A 19,086-nucleotide genomic window follows, 5' to 3' on the forward strand; every position below is an offset into this window, starting at 1 on the left:
GAGATGGTATCCAAAAATGTTTTGTTAGGATGAATAAGGTTATGGGTAACTTTCCTTTTTTATGCCCCTCCCCAAATTTAATTATATCATATTTTAAATAAAAATGTAATAAAAACAAATGATCAGAGGAGAAGGAAGGAGCCAGTAGCAGGAAGCTAGAGCAGGCAGCCACAGTGTTGAAATCGGGCACTTCATCTGAGCAACAGCCTGCCACACAAATGCATTGATCTTATCTGCCTGAAGAATAAAGAGTGATGGTGTGATAAAGCTCTGGCAGAACTTGTGAGGGCTTTTGACCTTAGATATTCTGTCAGTAATCTTGGCTCTCTATCTTACTGTGTAAACCTTGGACAGTTTTATTTAACTTTCTTGGTCTTACAATTTCCTTATATCCAAAATCAGGATAATAGTATCTGTCATAGAGTTCTTGGGAGGCTTAAATGAGAGATTGTATTTAAAGAACTGATACTTACATAATGAAATGTGAAAAATTCAATATTACTCTGCATGTTGTAGTCTGTACTCAGTAGTATTGTACATACTGAAGTGTCAAGAACTCAGTAGCAGTTAGCTAATGTTTTCATTCTTGCTGTATAGTTGGTACAGAATTTTAAGAAATTCATTTTTGGTGAATATATCTTGTTTCCTAGTCAGTTTCGGCCGGTGTCAAAATAGAGAACAAACCAATATTGTTACTGTTCAGATAACTAGTCTTTGTTAAGTATTTGAATTTTTCATGGATGCTTGCTTGTGGTTATAATTTTATATTACATACTAAAAATAGCCCTTTCCCTTAATAATTTACATAACTCTAAATGTTTACTATGTTGTGGATTCTGCAACAGCCATCACATTGATTTGAAGTCTTGGTTGAATAACTCCTTTGAGTCACGTGTTGTGCTAGTAGTAAGTTCTGGGGAAAAGAAAACAAAGAAGCATGTGTGTACTCTGTCCTCAAGGAGCTTATAGTCAAATAGGGATGCAGACATGGAAATAATTAGGGAAGGGCTATTAATAGCATACATGTGAATAATATCAATATAAAAAAACAGGAGAGAGTGGTAAATTCTTCATGAATAGGAAGCAAAGAAAGGGGGTTTTTATGGGAAGAGTTTTACCTGAAGGACATCACAAGGAACCCAAAGCTCAGTAGAGGCATGTAGAATTTTTCTACATAGGGGCTGCCTTCAAAGACTTCGGGAAGCCTACTTTGTATGTTTTGAGGTTCTCATGCTTTCTATTCAGACACTTGATCTCTGGAACTCTCCAGAAGAGAAGGTTAAAAAAAAAAATTACAAGACTCTGAGTGAGGATAATCTTTCTCATGTCCACTTTGGAGAAGGACTTAAATTGGGAGTGGAATCTGCATTAAGTTCAGTGAAATAGATTTAACTCCACAGTCTTATTTGGTATTTCCTTTAAAAGCAGAAAAGAATAGGAAACAGAAGACCTTACAGCAACAGCAATCCTTATAAGAAGTGATAAATGAGATGGTAGAGAAGAAGGGCAATTTTGAGAGAGAATGAAAGATTGCAGCTTCAACATGGAGTAAACTAATTTAGTAAATGAGACTTCATAGGGACTTCCCTGGTGGTCCAGTGGTTAAGACATCATACTCACAATGCAAGGGACCAGAGTTGGATTCCTAGTCAGAGAACTAAGATCCCACATGCTGCAACTGGGGAAAAAAAAGATTTGGCATGCTGAAAACTTAAGACTTGGCACAACCAAATAGACAAATATATATACATATATATTTAAATGAGACTTCATCATGTGAGACCCATGGGTGTATAAGTTCCATGCCTTAAAACTGTCATAGTATTTAAAAGTTAGTGAGCCATGTAGCCTAATCAGTGTTAGAGAATGGTCTCAAGTTACTGTCAGTGAATCCACTACAGTAGATATTGTCACAGTAAATTTGAATGATAAATGTTCATTGTTCAGTTGCTTAGTTGTGTCTGGCTCAAACTCATGTCCATCAACTCAATGATGCTGTCCAACCAACCATCTCATCCTCTGTCAACCCCTTTTCCTCCTGCCCTCAATCTTTCCCTGCATCAGGGTCTTTTTCCAGTGAGTCAGCTCTTTGCATCAGGTGGCCAAAGTATTGAAGCTTCAGCATCAGTCCTTCCAGTGAATATTCAGGGTTGATTTCCTTTAGGATGGACTGGTTTGATCTCCTTGCTGTCCAAGGAACTCTCAAGAGTCTTCTCCAGCACCGTAGTTCGAAAGCATCAATTCTATGGCACTTGGTCTTCTTTATGGTCCAACTCTCACATTCGTACATGACTACCGGAAAAACCATAGCTTTGACTCTGTGGGCCTTTGTTGGCAAAATAATGTCTCTGCTTTTTAATACGCTGTCTAGGTTGATCATAGCTTTTCTTCCAAGGAGCACACGTCTTTTAATTTCATGGCTGCAGTCACCGTCCTGAGTGATTTTGGAGCCCAGTAAAATAGTCTGTCATCATTCCCATTCTTTTCCCTTCTATTTGCCATGAAGTAATGGGACTGGATGCCATGATCTTGGTTTTTTTGAATGTTGAATTTTAAGCCAGCTTTTTCACTCTCCTCTTTCACCTTCATCAAGGGGCTCTTTAGTTCTTCTTTGCTGTCTTCCGTAAGGGTGGTACCATCTGCGTATCTGAGGTTATTGATATTTCTCCCAGCAGTGTTGATTCCAGCTTGTGCTTCAGCCAGCCTGGCGTTTCCCATGATGTACTCTGCATATAAGTTAAATAAGCAAGGTGACAATGTACAGCCTTGACGTTCTCCTTCCCAATTTGGAACCAGTCTGTTGCTTCATGTCTGGTTCTAACTGTTCCTTCTTGACCTGCATACAGATTACTAAGGAGGCAGGTCAGGTGGTCTGGTATTCCCATCTCTTGAAGAATTTTCCACAGTTTGTTGTGATCCACACAGTTGGAGGCTTTAGCAAAGTCAGTGGAGCAAAAGTAGATGTTTTCCTGGCATTTCCTTGCTTTTTCTATGATCCAGCAGATGTTGGCAATTTGATCTCTGGTTCCTCTGCCTTTTCTAAATATAGTTTGTACATCTGAAAGTTTTTGGTTCATGTACTGTTGGAGCCTAGCTTGGAGGATTTTGAGCATTACCTTGCTAGTATGTGAAATGAGTGCAGTTGTGCTATAGTTTGAATATTCTTTGGTATTGCCCTTTGGGATTGGGATGAAACTGACCTTTTCCAGTCCTGTGGCCACTGCTGAGTTTTCCAGATTTGCTGGCATATTGAATGCAGCACTTTCACAGCATCATCTTTTAGGATTTGAAATAGCTCAACTGGAATTCCACCATCTCCACTAGGTTTGTTTGTAGTGATGCTTCCTAAGGCCCACTTGACTTTGCACTCCAGGATGTCTGGCTCTAGCGATCACACCATCGTGATTATCCAGGTCATTAAAACGTTTTTTTGTATAGTTTTTCTGTGTATTCTTGCCACCTCTTCTTAATATTTTCTGCTTCTGTTAGGTCCATACCATTTCTGTCCTTTATTGTGCTCATCTTTGCATGAAATATTCCCTTGGTATCTCTAGTTTTCTTGATGAGATCTCTAGTCTTTCCCTTTCTATTGTTTTTCTCTGTTTCTTTGTTTTGTTCACTTTAGAAGGCTTTCTTATCTCTCCTTGCTATTCTCTGGAACTCTGTGTTCAGATGGGTATATCTTTCCTTTTCTCCTTTGCCTTTCACTTCTCGTCTTTTCTCAGCTATTTGTAAGGCCTCCTCAGACAACCATTTTGCCTTCTTGGATTTCTTTTTCTTGGGGATGGTCTTGATCACTGCCTCCTGTACAGTTTTACAAACCTCCATCCATAGTTCTTCAGCACCTCTGTCAGATCTAATCTCTTGAGTCTGTTTGTCACCTCCACTGTATGCTCATAAGGGATTTGACTTAGGTCATATCTGAATGACCTAGTGGATTTTCCCTACTTTCTTGAAGTCTGAATTTTGCAATGACGTGTTCATGATCTGAGCCATAGTCAAGCTCCTGGTCTTCTTTTTGCTGACTTTGCTCCATATTAGATCTCAAAGAATATAATCAATCTGCTTTTGGTATTGACCATCTGGTGATGTCAATGTGTAGAGTCATCTCTTGTGTTGTTGGAAGAAGGTGTTTGCTATAATCAGTGTATTCTCTTCGCAAAACTCTGTTAGCCTTTGCCCTGCTTCATTTTGTAGTCCAAGGCCAAACTTGCTGTTACTCCAGGTATCGCTTGACTTCCTACTTTTGCATTCCAGTCCCCTATAATGAAAAGGACCTCTTTATTTGGTGTTACTTCTAGAAGGTCTTCTAGGTCTTCATAGAACCAACCGGTCAGCTTCAGCTTCTTCAGCATTAGTGGTTGGGGCATAGACTTGGATTACTTTGATATTGAATGGTTTGACTTGGAAACGAACGGAAATCATTCTGTCATTTATGAGAATGATAAATAAGCTCACAAAATAACTAATGGAACCTGAGAAAAGAATGAAAGCTTAGTATACTGAATTTCTTTGAGTCTGCTTGGCAGTGAAATACATGAAAACTGGAAGAATCACGTGAATTAGCAGAAATGATTATTTTAGTATATAACATAAGGTGGAATTAGCAGACACATGGAGAAAGTTCATTGGTAAAACTAAGACAATCCAAGACTGCATGGATCCTTAAAAAAATTTATCATTCAAGTACAAGAAGATATATTCTATGTGGATAAATGCACTTGAGAACTCAGTGAATGCTCTGGTAGGGATTCTGAGCTTTATAATTACACCAGTAGTTTTCAGACTTAGTAGTGATCTCTACTAAGGAATACATTTTATGATGTGTGTGTACCTGAGTCAGAGATTTCTCAAAATAGCACTTAATTCTGCTATGTGGATACACTCTGCTTTACCTTACTTGAGAAAGCTGGTCATAACTCATGAAAATGATATTCTGAACACTTATGGGTCACACTCCACAGTGTGAAAAAGTGCTGAGTTACAGTCAGGAGAGAAAGAGACTTGAGTTTTGGAAGTCTTCCTTGAAGAAGCTGGCTATTAAGAAGGTATTTATTCTGTCCTTGTTTGAAGCATACTGGATACCATTTTAATTATTTAATCATCCCCCCTTACCGGTGAAGGATACTTTCTTAAGTGTCCGCCCCCCACTCCCCCATGGGTGTCTGAAACTACAGATGGTTTGGAACTCTTGTACTGTTTTATCCTATACATACATACGTATGATAAAGTTTAATTTTATAAGTTAGGCACAGTAAGAGAATATTCGAATTGCCAGCATCACAGCTCTTGCACTTTTGGCCATTGTTAAGTAAAATAACATGCACTGCCATACCGTGACAGCCCATCTGGTAACCCAGAAGACTCCTAAAGGACTACAGAGCAGGTAGAATATGTAGTGTGGGTGTGCTGGACAGAGGGGTGGTTCACATCCCGGCAGGAGGGAGTGAATTGGTGTGAGCTTTCATTACACTACTTAGAAATCAAAAAGCTCTGAAAGGCTTTAAGAGCTCAAAAAGCTCTTAAAGCTTAGGAATTATTCATTCTGAACTTTTCTATTTAATATTTTCAGACGAGTAACTGAAACTGCAGAACGCGAAGCTTTCTAAGATGAGGCACTACTGTACCAACCAGAAGGGCCCAGAGAAGGCAGCTGAAATGGATCTCAAGATAGAATTGCGCAGATGATACGGGGGTTTGGCCTTAGACGCTTCCTTAAGCCCCCTCGCTGCGTATTCAGGGCAGTGTGCTTTCTAGTGTGGCTCTTTTGTTTGCTCCCCAACTCCCTGGTGCCTCAGATGGTAAAGAATCTGCCTGAAGTGCAGGAGACCTGAGTTCAGTCCCTGGATCGGGAGAATCCCCTGGAGAAGGAAGTGGCTACCCAGTCCAGTATTCTTGCCTGGAGAATTCCATGGACAGAGGAGCCTGGGACAGAGGGCTGCAGTCCATGGAGTCAAAAGAGTTGGACATGATTTAGCGACTGAACCACTGCCTACGAAACTCAGTACTATTAGAATTTCTAAACCACTTTTTAACTTAGATATAGGATAGATGTCATTCTCTAACTTTCTAAAAGAATATTCATGCAGAGAATAAGTGAGGTTGAATGATTATGACAAGTGAACTATGATAGTAAAAGCAAACACTTTGAAATAGAAAGATTCAGCTTTAAAAAGAGTTTATGGAGAAGGAAATGGCAACCCACACTCCAGTATTCTTGCTTGGAAAAGTCCATGGACAGAGGAGCCTGGCGGGCTGCAGTCCATGGGGTTACGTGACTGAGCGTGTGTGCACGAGGGTGGAGGGAGATGGGTTGGTAGCAATAAAGTGGTAGAACTGAAAAAAAAAATAAAAAGAGTTTAGACTACAAAACCTTCAAATTCCAGTGTGACAGATGAAGCATGAAGTCAATGAAAGGCGAACTTTTTGGTGAACCTATGGAGGTTGTCAGCCTCAGATATTATGCTAGAAGTAATAGATTTAGGGAAATTTTGATCAACTAATGATTGACAGATATAGAGTAAGTGACTCAGGAAAGCTGTGATACCTATTAATTAATGAATTGTCCCCCCCCCCCTTTTTTTCCCATAAAATGTCCACCCCTGTGGTGTCTTTCAGAGACTGAATTTGGGGGTAAGCCCATTTTGGCAAATCTTTAATGGAAGAGTCACGGAGGAAGCAGAGTAGAGTAGGATCTAGGTTTTTTGATTTCTGTGGTGCTCTGTAATGGGATGACTGGAGGAGAAGGGGTATGAATGCAGAAGGAAACCCATTGAGCCTAGCCTGTTCTAGAATGTTCTAGAATAGGCTAGAATTCATGTTAAGTAAATTGTAGGCTTCCTAAATTTATAGCAGTTTGCTATCATAGTAAGTGAGATTGTGAATATGCTGGGTCCTTTCTGGTAAAAGATCGGTGTTTAGCTTGTCGAATACAAATTCTTAGGCTGTCTCACTATATGTATATATATAAACACAACTGTGTTTACAATCAGGGGTCTTTTGTCATAATAAAGCTACTACTTTGTGAAGAGAGTTATCTAAAAAGTTATTTTTTAATCATGGGACAGAAAAGAGCTTTTAAAATTAGGTTCCATATCAACTTTTTGTTTCCAAAGTTATCTTCAAATGGCTTACTGAACAATCCTCTTTTACACAATACACTTTTATGTAAGGATTGAAAAGGTTGGATAAATACCAAGAAATACTTTATGAACATTTTAAACTTCTTTTTTAAAATGTTTGATTTACTTTTGATATTACACAGCACAGGTAGTCTTGGAAGTATTTTTTAAAAGATGATGTCATTGGCCCCATCTTGAGAAGTGTGAAAGTGTTAGCCACTCAGTCGTGTCTGACTCTCTGCGACCCCATGGACTGTAGCCCACCAGGCTTCTCTGTCCATGGGATTTCCTAGGCAGGAATACTGAAGTGAGTTTACCATGCCCTCCTCCAGGGGATCTTCTCGACCCAGGTATTAAACCCGGGCCTCTTCCCTGGTGGCTCAGACGATAAAGAATCTGCCTGCAATGCAGGAGATTTGGATTCGATGCCTGGATGGGAAAGTTCCCCTGGAGAAAGGAATAGCAACTTACTCCAGTATTTCTTGCCTGAAGAATCCCATGGACAGAGGAGCTTGGTGGGCTACAGTCCATGGGGTTGTAACGGCTGAGCGACTAACACTTTCTCTGCATTGCAAGCAGATTCTTTGCCATTTGACCCACCAGGGAAGCCCTGGAACCATCTTATGGATGAATAATTTACAGTTTTAGCAATAATGTCCAGTAGTTTTTCTACTTAAATATGAAAATATGAAATACTCCATAATTAAAGTTTGAAAATTTTCTTATTAATTTTCAGGAGTTCTTCTTATGTTAGGACTGATAATCCTCTTATTATATTCTTGTGTTGTAGGGAAGTATATATGTCTTGTTTTAAATTATTGGTGGCTCAGATGGTAAAGCGTCTGCCTGCAGTGTGGGTGACCTGGGTTCGATCCCTGGATTGGGAAGATCCCCCGGTTAAGGAAATGGCAACCCACTCCAGTACTCTTGCCTGGAAAATTCCATGGACGGAGGAGCCTGGTAGGCTACTGTCCTTGGGGTCGCAAAGAGTCGGACTTGACTGAGCGACTTCACTTTCTGATATAATGAATTTTTCTATTCATAAGAGAATGTGTTTGTTTTGAAACTTTTCTTGGGAACTGTGAAAGACCTTTTACTATCAGAAGTAGATTTCTATTTTGGACTGTCTAATTTTATTATATCTTTAGGAGGATATGTGTGGGTGTGTATACATATATATTTTAACTTAGAGCATTTGGTCAACAGATACTGACCAAATGTTGGTCAATTTGAGAGGGAGAGATCACAGTATTAGAAAGTAGATTTATATATACATTATGCATACTTTTACATTTGGGAGTGGTATCAATGGAGTTTCTGAATGTCTCCATTTAATATTGAAGTATGTTGGCTGCTATATGGTTTTTTAGAAGCTTCTTTGTTCTTGTTTTCAGATGTGTATCCTTTCTCGTTAATTGATTACGGGATACTTTGGCTTACAGCTTCCTGTGATACAGAGGTCAGTACTGGGGCAGCTGGTAGGGCCCTTGGCTTTTCTGGGCTTGTCTGCTTATCTCAGCATGCCCTACAATTAGGATTCATCATTTTCTGTGAGTGGCATGAAAAAGGCACTGCTTTAGCATGCTTCTTAGCCTGTAAATGGTCTTGATATAGACATGGAAACTTCAAAGTTATGAATGATAAATAATCAAAAAGTTGAGAATTAGAGTGGATTTGCTTTTGTCAGTTTTTATTAAGTTATTGTAATGTGTTCCTACTAAGTACCAGCACTGTTATTTTCTAAGTGCCTACAGTAGGACACAGAATTTGTCATAAAATAACTATGATCTTGAATTTAGGCTGCAGTTAAGTCTTGTAAGTGGGTTCTTTAGCCAATAGATTATAATATAGAATGCAGTTTATTGCAGTTTGTCTTTTGCTGAACAATAGGTATATTTTTTAAAAGATGTACTACCAGATGGAGATTTAATTCACATTTACTAGTTCTTGACAGGTCTTTTCTTTTAAAATATATTTTTTGCAGCATTATTCTGGTTCCTAACTGAATTCATTTAATAAATATTTGAGTGCTTTTGTGATCCAGGTACTGTATTAAGGACTAAGAATACAGTAGTGAACATGATTGGCAGGAGGTACTGGCAAGATTGGCATGGAGCAAAAAGGGTGGGAGGTACTGACCCAAATCTGTAAACAGTGAGTGTAAGTGGTAAGTGGCATGAAGAAAGTAAGACTGGGTTATTTGATGGGGGTAGGGCGGTGGAGTCTTAAGGTTAGGGTGGAGAAAGTGTCTGTAAATGATATTTTAAATAAAGACCTTAATGATCTGAAAAGGACAGCTTGGTTGTCTCTGGAGGTTTTGGCTTTCCAGGTGAAGGAAACAGAAAGTTCAAAAGTACTGAGATGTGAAGCGTGGCTTGGCAGTTTAGCTTTTATTCTGAGTCTTAAACAGGGGAGGGAAATGATGAGATGCGTTTTTAAGATTAATCTGCTACTCTGTACCTGTCGATTATATGAGCCACACCTTTTCAGGCTACTGAGATGCTCAGATAAGTCTTCCTCTTTAGTTGGGGAAAAAAGGTCTAGGGAAAAGAAGCTGTAGATGTCCCTAAAAAGTGACCTCATGGTAATAGAATTAGGAATGTGTTGGAGCTTGGGTGGTGTAAGAAAGAAATGGGAGGCAATGTGTTATGGTCCTGCCCCTTGAAGGCTGTAGGATCTTGTCCTGCCCTTCCCCTTTACACAAATAAAATAGGCTTCTAGTGTAGTAGTAAAATATAAAAAGCAAAAAGTAGATGTATATAAAGTAAAAATTTCTGAACCATCCTGCTAAAATAGTTATTGGCACATTGTTTATTATTTGAGATTTTCTCACCTTTAAAAAAATGATTTTAGATTTTTCTCCTTTCTAGATTAGTATGAAAGAGGTTCAGACTACATTTTTCATTTTGTCTTGTGGGTAGCTTTTTCTATCTCTGCACATACAGAGCAACTTTATTTGTCACATGGGAATTAACATGATTTGTTTAATTCTCTGTTGTTAAGTATTTGGTCTTTTCCACAGTTTTTCAAGGAAATGAACAACACTGTAGTGAAGATGCTTATACATACTATCTTTTTTTTTGACTGTGCCATGTGACATGTGGGGTCTTAGTTCCCCAACCAGGGATCGAACCCATGCCCCCTGCATTGGCAGTGCAGAATCTTAACCACAGGAGCATCAGAGAAGGCCTTGCCTTATACTTCCGTAGGATAAATTCCGAGGGCAATATTGAATTACCAAGTTAGTCTTTAAGAACATTTCACATTTTTAATAGTTTTTTTTTTAAACCATATTCTCCTCTAAAAAGTTGTGCCAAGACTTTGTGAGAGTGATGCCAGATAGTGATCCTGTCTCTAAACTTCTCTAGCTTCCTCAGCTGTCAGCTCAGAATAGTTAGTATCTATCGTCCCCTCTGGATTCAGGCATGTGAGGTGAGAAAGAGCTTACCACATAGTGGATGTGCAGACAGAAGCTTCTGGTTCAGAGCAAGATGTTTGGATTAAATGATCTTTAACTCTGGGCCATTTTAGCTCTGACTAAATGATTTCAAGTGTCAGTGTTACGTATGACAAGGTAAGGACTCTGGAATCAGATAGAGCTGCCCGGATCTGAATCCCATTTCTGCCAGGTAGAGTGAAATGGATGTCATTTCCACCTAAGGATCACAGTGGATGATATGAATGGGGTGTATGCAGCGTATACTCATTCTCATGCTAGATAGTAGGCATCTAGTAAATGGTAACTACTGCTGATTATAAGATAAAACAACTTTCTGAAGGAGGAAGGCTTGAGAAGGATGGGTTCCCTGTCGACCTCACTGTTCTGTGAAGGTGGAAGCACCTCTCACTTCTGCCAAGATCGATTGCCTTCAGGGTGGTGTGGCTGTGGACCACCTGTCACTTCCGCATGCTTGCTGACTCCCAGTCGGCGCCAGGACATTGCACGTCCTCACTGCAGAGTATCTCTTACTCTCATTGTGTGACTGTCTGTGGACTTCAGCTGTGGTTTTCTTGTTGTCCTATTAAAACATTTGATTATTTTTTGTTAGGTTACTATCTCTGTTTGCATCTGTTTGTAAGCTTTGTTTCTGTACTAAAACTGAACTCCAACGAATGTTATGTTGGAAAGTTCATGTACTTTAAATATAAACAGATGAAGAATCTGGTTGTTTTACCTATCAACCTGGATATTCTTGGGCAAGTAGCATTGTTTTCCTCTGCCTCATTTGTTTAAAAATTAAAGCATGGTTGGAGGAAGGTATTTAAAATCTTTCTGGGTCCTTATTATAGATTAAATGAGATAATTTATATATAAAGTGTCTAACATCTTACAAAAACTAATTTCTTTTTTTTCTTCAAAGGCAGAAAATTATGGCTTACACTTTTTTTTGTATTTCTCATAGTACTAATGTGTTACTAATATTCAAAGCTAGTTATGCTTAATATACAATAACAAAAGAAAAAGTGGGATTGAAAATGCATTAGACTAGAAGTCAGGAGACCTAGGCTCATGTTCCACGTTGGCTTTTACCTGGTTGTATAACCGTTGATGAGTCTTTTGATCTCTAGTCCGCATCGTGTTCATTTTTGAGTTGTCTGAAATATTCTATGGAAATATACTATAATAGAAGTTTTCTGAATAATGTATTTAAGCAGAATACGTCACCTACAAAAAACCCCACATACTATTGTTTTCACAGTTACTCTGTATATTGTATTGTTGAGCTAATTAATTTTACTCAAGAATTATTATTATTTTTTTTACTAGGTTGAAGTGTTGTGTAAGCTGCATCAATGGAGCACATACAGGGGGCCTGGAAGACGATCAGCAATGGTTTTGGATTCAAAGACACGGTGTTTGATGGCACCAGCTGCATCTCCCCTACAATAGTTCAGCAATTTGGCTATCAGCGTCGGGCATCAGATGATGGCAAACTTACGGACCCTTCTAAGACAAGCAACACTATCCGTGTGTTTTTGCCAAACAAACAAAGAACAGTGGTACGTGAACATTCCTCTCAGAAAATGTAGTGTCCATCACCTATAAAAACATTACAGACCATGTTGCCCATCTTATAGATAGCAAAAATCTTCACTGTCTCTTAGAGTCTTTATCTTTAATTTTTATTTTAGTGTTTTGTAGTTGCACCTTTTTTTTTAAATTGAGGTATTGTTGATTTACACTGTTGTGTTAGTTTCATGTGTGCAGCAAAGTGATTCCAGCGTGTATATGTGCTCCCGATGACTTTCCACTCTAGTTTATTACAAGATATCCAGTAGCCCTCCATGTTACACAGTAAATCCATGTTGCTAATCTGTTTAATGTATCGTAGTTTGTTTCTGTTAATTCCACACTCGTAACTTATCCCACCTTTCCCCTCTCCTTTGATAATAAGCTTGGTTTCTATGTCTGTGGTCTGTTTTGATTTTGTATATAGATTCATCTATTTTTAGATTACACATTTAAATGATAATTAACATAATATTTGTTTTTCTCTTTCTGACTGACTCCACTTAGTATGATAATCTTAAATGATAGTAGTTCATTCTTCTTTATGACTTAGTAATTAACACATTGGTGGGCACTGGGGTCGTTTCCATGTCTTGGGTATTGTAAATAGTGCTGTGAACACTGGAGTGCATGTGCCTTTTTGAATTAGAGTTTTTGTCTTTTTTGGATCCGTGCTCAGGAGTAGGATTGCTGGATCATACAGTGACTCTGGTTTTTGTTTCGTAAGGAACCTCCATACTGTTTTTCATCATGTGTGCACAAATTGTCGTTCCCACCAACACTGCAGGAGGGTTCTCCTTAGAGTCTCTGATAATTGACTTTCTAGTTGCAGATTTTATTGCTTTATATTCTCTTCACACCCCCTTGCTTTTTTCCTTCTAGCTCTTGGCCTTCTTTCGACTTAGTCTTGCCTCGAAGGTCTTTTCTGACAATTCACCTAAACAAATAGTACATTTTAAAGAAAATATTTACTGAAATATAGTTGATTTACAATATTGTGTTTCAGGTACATAACACAGTGAATCATTTATACATACACCAGGATCCAGTTTTGACACTCTTTTCCCGTGTAGGCCATTGTCGAGGGTGGGGCAGAGCTCCCTGTGCTAACAGTAGGTCCTGACTAGTTATCGGCTTTGTATATAGCAGTGTGTACATGTCAGGCCCAGTCCCCCAATTTATCCCTCCTCCTCCCTACCCTCCGGTAACCATAGATTTGTTTTTTATATCTAACTTTCTGTTTTGTAGATAAGCTCATTTGTACCCTGTTTTTAGATTCCATGTGAAAGTGATATCATGATGTTTGTGTTTGTCTTTCTGTCTTCACTCAGTATGGCAATTTCTGGGTCCATCCATGTCGCTGCAGATGGTAGGGTTTCATTCTTTTCTATTGCTGAGTAATATTCCATTGTGTATATATGCACCACACCTGTATCCATTCCTCTGTTGGTGAACATGTAGGTTCCCTCCACGCCCTGGTTATTGTAAGCAGTGCTGCAGCGAATCTTAGGGTGTCTGTATCTTCAGAATTATTTTCTCCAGACGTGTCCAGGAGTGGGATTGCTGAGTCACAGGGTTTTAGTTTTATAACGAACTTCCATTCTCTTCTTCTCAGTGGCTGTATCCTTTTACGTTCCCCCCAGCAGTGTAGGAGGGTTCCCTTTTCTCCACACCCTCTGTGGCATTTATTATTTGTATTAGATTTTTTTAATAATGGCCATTCTGACTGGTGTCAGGTGAATATAGTACATTCTTAGTGGGGATATATTTCAAAGGGTTCTTTAAAAAATTTGCGTAGACATTTCTGCCTAATTACAAACTTTGTTCAGTGTATTAAAGCAAACTGTTCATTTAAATTTTTTTGATATTACAGTCAAGTATACAGAAGAAAATAAAATTACCTGGAAAAAATTATTTTAGTACATTTCCTAGGTTCGGGGGCAAAGCTGGAGGTAGCCTAGAAACCAAGCTTTTTTCCAAGGCCCTGGACTAGCCAGTTATTCCTGTGTAGCTTCTGACACAAAATCTCAACTTTTCTAAGAAATCACTGCTCAAAAAGCTTCCTCCCATTCTGGGAGGGGGCGCGGAACACCACCTGGTTGAAACTGAAAAGTGAAGCTGTGCTAATTGTGCTTGGTGGGTGACTGTCACACACCCATACGGTCCGAGAGAACCTTCGTTCAAAACGTCCAGGCGTCATCCTTTCCCACCCTCTGTTCTTTGTGTAAAATCGGCACCTGTGTTTATTCTGTGTACCTAGGTGAGGAAAAGTTCCCAGGTTGGAAAGTGCAGTCCAGAGTTTTCTTTCTAACAGTTCCACTCTCTCCTCTTTACTAAAACTTCCTTTAACTTTTGTGAAACCTAAAGAGCCTCCCAGTTACAGTGTTGTACATTAAGGTACATTTTTAAGCTGAAGGCAAAACTCAAAGGCATTTAAAGTTTGAATAAATTTATTTTTGTTCCTTTTCCTGGAAATGAAACTTTAATGACTGGCAAAATAAATAATAATAATAATCTCCTTATTTCAGCAGTAATCTTTTGTTTGCAAAGTGAGTTTTCTCATTAATTTTCTGACCTTAAGAAAGTGGGAAGGGTGAATGTGTCTGGGAGCTGAAGACCCTCTGGTGCTGCTTCTGGGCATTCCTGCCCCTGTCTTCTCCACCCCCGTCTACCCGTTTGCCTGCAGATGGGGGACCTTAGTTTGGCACAATAGTTAAGTGTATAGGCCTTTAAGACAACGAGGCCCAAATTTAAATCCCTTTATTGCCTTTTATAAGCTGTATCATGACAAGTTACATAATATTTTGAACCTCTGTTCCTGACCTTTATGAAATGAGGCTTATGCTAGCTACAGTGACTAGTTATGATAACTTCTGGAGGAGGAAATGACAACCCACTCCAGTATTCTTGCCTGGAGACTCCCAGGGACAGAGGAGCCTGGTGGGCTGCTGTCTGTGGGGCCGCACAGAGTTGGACACGACTGGAGCGACTTGGCGGCAGCATGCTAGCTCCTGAGTGTTTTCTGCATCAGTGCATCCTTGACAGCCTTCAGTGGAGCGCGGCTGGCAGCTGGGGCGCTGATTGGAAAAGCGGGACACCTGCAGTAGCTTTTGAGAGGGTTCCAGCAGGGAGAGTTAGTTTCTCTTGCTTCTTTGACCAGAGCTGGACTGTGTGCCTCTGATAGAAACATCCACACATTAAAAGAGCCAAGACCTGTGTCAAATACTGTGCAGTAGTACTTTGAAAACTGAGAAGTGGTATCTGTGATATTTAATCTTCATTAGAAGCCAGAGCTCCAAGAGCGAGACATTTCTTTACATATCCTCTAATCCAGCGGGGTTCCCGAACATGCTGGTACCAGGGTACCCAGCTCCAGGGGTACTTGGAGGAGGAAGGCGTCATGTGCGGGCCGGCTCGGTCAGGCAGCTGTTTGTAGTCATCCCCAGCTTGCTTCACTGCTGGAGCCCAGGATGACTGTCGTAATCACTTAGTAGTGGGCTCCAGAGCTTAGTCAGGCCATAACTGATCACAGCATGTATCCATGGGATACAGAGAGAAGAGTGACAGGGTGTATATCTGATAAGTAACTTTTAGAATAATTAGTAGTTGCTTGGTTTTTGAGTTTTTCTTGTCATTTGTTTTGTAAACATGTGTCTCTGACTTACTGCTGATGCTTTTTATTAGATGAGTGATTGGATCAGAGCTCAGGCTCTTTAATTACCATTGGAATCACCTCAGAAGCAGTGTAAGCTGCAGATTCCTGAGCTTCATTCAGGATGAACTGAATCAGATGAGTGTGTTAGAGGGGGCAGGCTGGGAAAATACATTTTCCCAGGCTCCTCGGGTGACTCTGATACCAGCCACGTTTGGGAACCCCGCTGGATTAGAGGATGTTTAAAGAACTGTCTCGCTCTTGGAGCTCTGGCTTCTAATGAAGATTAAATATCACAGATATCACTTTTCAGTTTTCAAAGTACTACTGCACAGTATTTGACACAGGTCCTGGCTCTCTTACTGCGTGAGTGTTTATTACTTTTCATTGTCCTCATTCTTGATGTCCGCACAGTTCAGATCAGTCTCTCCCTTTACTGAGTTGTTTTGTTTCTGAAAAGCTGGAAGTTGGTGGGATATTTCTAAGGGTATCACTACTTCAAGAAACCTTAACAATAAACTGTTGTGAAACATTGAAGATGAACAGTTGAAAATATTCTAAACTTCTAAAATAAAAAATCGCTTACCTCTCTCTGGAAAGGGGCTGGATTGGCTTCTGTCAGCAGTCACATTTGCAGCAGAAGGACTCCATTGTGGGCAGTTTGCAAGCACTGCAAATCTCATTCTGCTCACCCTGCTGCCCATTCTGAGTCTAGTTGCCTTACTTTTGATAAAGTTTATTGGCTTTAAAAGCACTGTGTGGGGCTCTTACTGGAATGCTTAAAATCTTAGTTGAAATGTTTATATAGCTGCTGGTATTAGCATGCTGGTTGCTCACACTTTCTCTTAGGCTCTGAAGTGCCTGCTGAGCTCCTGAGGACTGGGTACGTGGGGGTATGAAGGTGTCTATACAGCTGAGACTACCTGGCTGGGTGTGCACACTTATTTAAACCAGCAGTGCTGTTTGCCCTGCCAGCAGGGCAGAGACTTTATTTCTTCTACTTCCTGCTTGCCCCCCTCTACTGTGCAGTGTATGTGAGATGGCTTTTTGGTTAGGAAGATGAACCATTTTGTTGAAAATAAGTTGAAATACAAATTTTTGATCCAAAGAACTCATGTTGCAGATTGGATTAGTTGATTTTTATTTCTGGTGGATATTTATGTTTGCATGAATATTTCATTGAGTCAGACACCTTCAGTCAGTTCAGCCGCTCAGTCGTGCGACCCCCTGAACCGCAGCACGCCAGGCCTCCCTGTCCATCACCAACTCCCGGACTTTACCCAAACTCATTCCCATTGAGTCGGTGATGCCATCCAGCCATCTCATCCTCTGTCGTCCCCTTCTCCTCCTGCCCTCAATCTTTCCCTGCATCAGGGTCTTTTCAAATTAGTCAGCTCTTTGCATCAGGTGGCGAAAGTATTGGAGTTTCAGCTTCAACATCAGTCCTTCTTATGAACACCCAGGACTGATCTCCTTTAGGATGGACTGGTTGGATCTCCTTGCAGTCCAAGGGACTCTCAGGAGGCTTCTCCAATACCACAGTTCAAAAGCATCAGTTCTTCGGCACTCAGCTTTCTTTATAGTCCAACTCTCCCATCCATACGTGACCACTGGAAAAACCATAGCCTTGACTAGATGGACCTTTGTTGACAAAGTAATGTCTCTGCTTTTTAATATGCTGTCTAGGTTGGCCATAACTTACCTTCCAAAGAGTAAGCGTCTTTTAATTTCATGGCTGCAGTCACCATCAGCAGTGATTTTGGAGCCCAGAAAAATAAAGTCAGCCACTGTTTCCACTGTTTAGCCATCTATTTCCCATGAGGTGATGGGACCAGATGCCATGATCTTAGCTTTCTGAATGTTGAGCTTTAAGCCAACTTTTTCACTCTCTTCTTTCAGTTTCATCAAGAGGCTCTTTAGTCTTCTTCACTTTCTGCCATAAGGGTGGTATCATCTGCATCTCTGAGGTTATTGGTATTTCTCCTGGCAGTCTTGATTCCAGCTTGTGCTTCCTCCAGCCCAGCGTTTCTCATAATGTACTCTGCATATAAGTTAAATAAGCAGGGTGACAATATACAGCCTTGACGTATCCTTTTCCTATTTGGAACCAGTCTGTTGTTCCATGTCCAGTTCTAACTGTTGCTTCCTGACCTGCATACAGATAGAAAGGGAAAGTTGATCATATTCTCTCTCCCAACTACTGTCTCTTGGGGCTTCCCTGGTGGGTCAGTGTTAAAGAATCTGTTTGCCAATGCAGGAGATGGGGTTTGATTTCTGGGACGGGAAGATCCTCTGGAGAAGGAAATGGTTACCCACTCCAGTATTCTTGCCTTGGAAATCCCATGTAGCCTGGTGGGCTACAGTCCATAGAGTCAAAAAGAGTCAGAGCCAACTTAGTGACTAAACAAGAAGAAACCACTTTCTCTTAGGGGTAAGAGCTACTTTTTCACATGCATATGACATGTATAAACATATATAGGTTCCCCGCCCTTTAAATCATCTTCTTGTCATTGTTCAGTTGCTAAGTCATCTGTGACTCTCTGCAGCTCCATGGACTGCAGTACACCAGGCTCCCCTGTGCTTCATTATATCCCGGAGCTTGTTCAAATGTCCATTGAGTTGGAGATGTTATCTAAGCATTTCATCCTCTGTCTCTCCCTTCTCCTTTTGCTTTCAATCTTTCCCAGCATCAGGGTCTTTTCCAGTGAGTTGACTCTATGCAGCAGATGGCCAGAGTACTGGAGCTTCAGTCTTTCCACTGATTACTGGGAGCTGATTTCCTTTAGAATTGATTGGTTCGATCTCCTTGCAGCCAAGGTACCCTCAAGAGTCTTCTCTAGCACCACAATTCAAAAGCGTCAATTCTTCAGCACCCAGCCTTCTTTATGGTCCAACTCTCATACCTACATGACTCCAGGAAAAACCATAGCTTTGACTATTCGGACCTTTATTGGTAAAGTGATGTTTCAGCTTTTTAATGCACTGTCTAGATTTGTCATAGCTTTCCTTCCAAAGGAGCAAGCATCTTTTAATTTCATGGCTGCAGTCACTGTCTGCAGTGATTTTGGAGCCCAAGAAAATAAAATCTGCCATTGTTTCCACTTTTCCCCCTTGTATTAGCAATGAAGTGATGAGACTGGATGCCATGATCTTTGTTTTTTGAATGTTGAGTGTCAAGCCAGCTTTTTCACTCTCTTTCAGCCTCATCAAGAGACTCTAGTTCCTCTTCACTTTCTGCCATTAGTGTGGTATCATCTACGTATCTGAGGTTATTGATATTTCTCCCAGCACTCTTGATTCCA

General features: G+C 40.2%; 1 protein-coding gene across 3 annotated transcripts in view; it reads left to right on the forward strand.

Moving 5' to 3' along the window:
- The window catches only part of RAF1 (Raf-1 proto-oncogene, serine/threonine kinase), a 72,051-nt gene that overhangs the window by 29,867 nt on the left and 23,098 nt on the right, over positions 1–19,086 (forward strand). For 2 of the 3 annotated variants that reach the window (XM_043887015.1, XM_043887017.1), the window contains exon 2: positions 11,890–12,122. In XM_043887015.1, coding sequence (XP_043742950.1) covers positions 11,916–12,122 — 207 coding nt within the window. In that variant the 5' untranslated portion in view covers positions 11,890–11,915. Of the gene's footprint in view, positions 1–8,515; positions 8,581–11,889; positions 12,123–19,086 lie in introns of all 3 variants that reach the window. The other variant, XM_043887016.1, reaches the window with a different exon arrangement.

Source organism: Cervus elaphus, chromosome 24 (assembly GCF_910594005.1).
Source record: "Cervus elaphus chromosome 24, mCerEla1.1, whole genome shotgun sequence".
Classification (NCBI taxonomy): domain Eukaryota; kingdom Metazoa; phylum Chordata; class Mammalia; order Artiodactyla; family Cervidae; genus Cervus; species Cervus elaphus.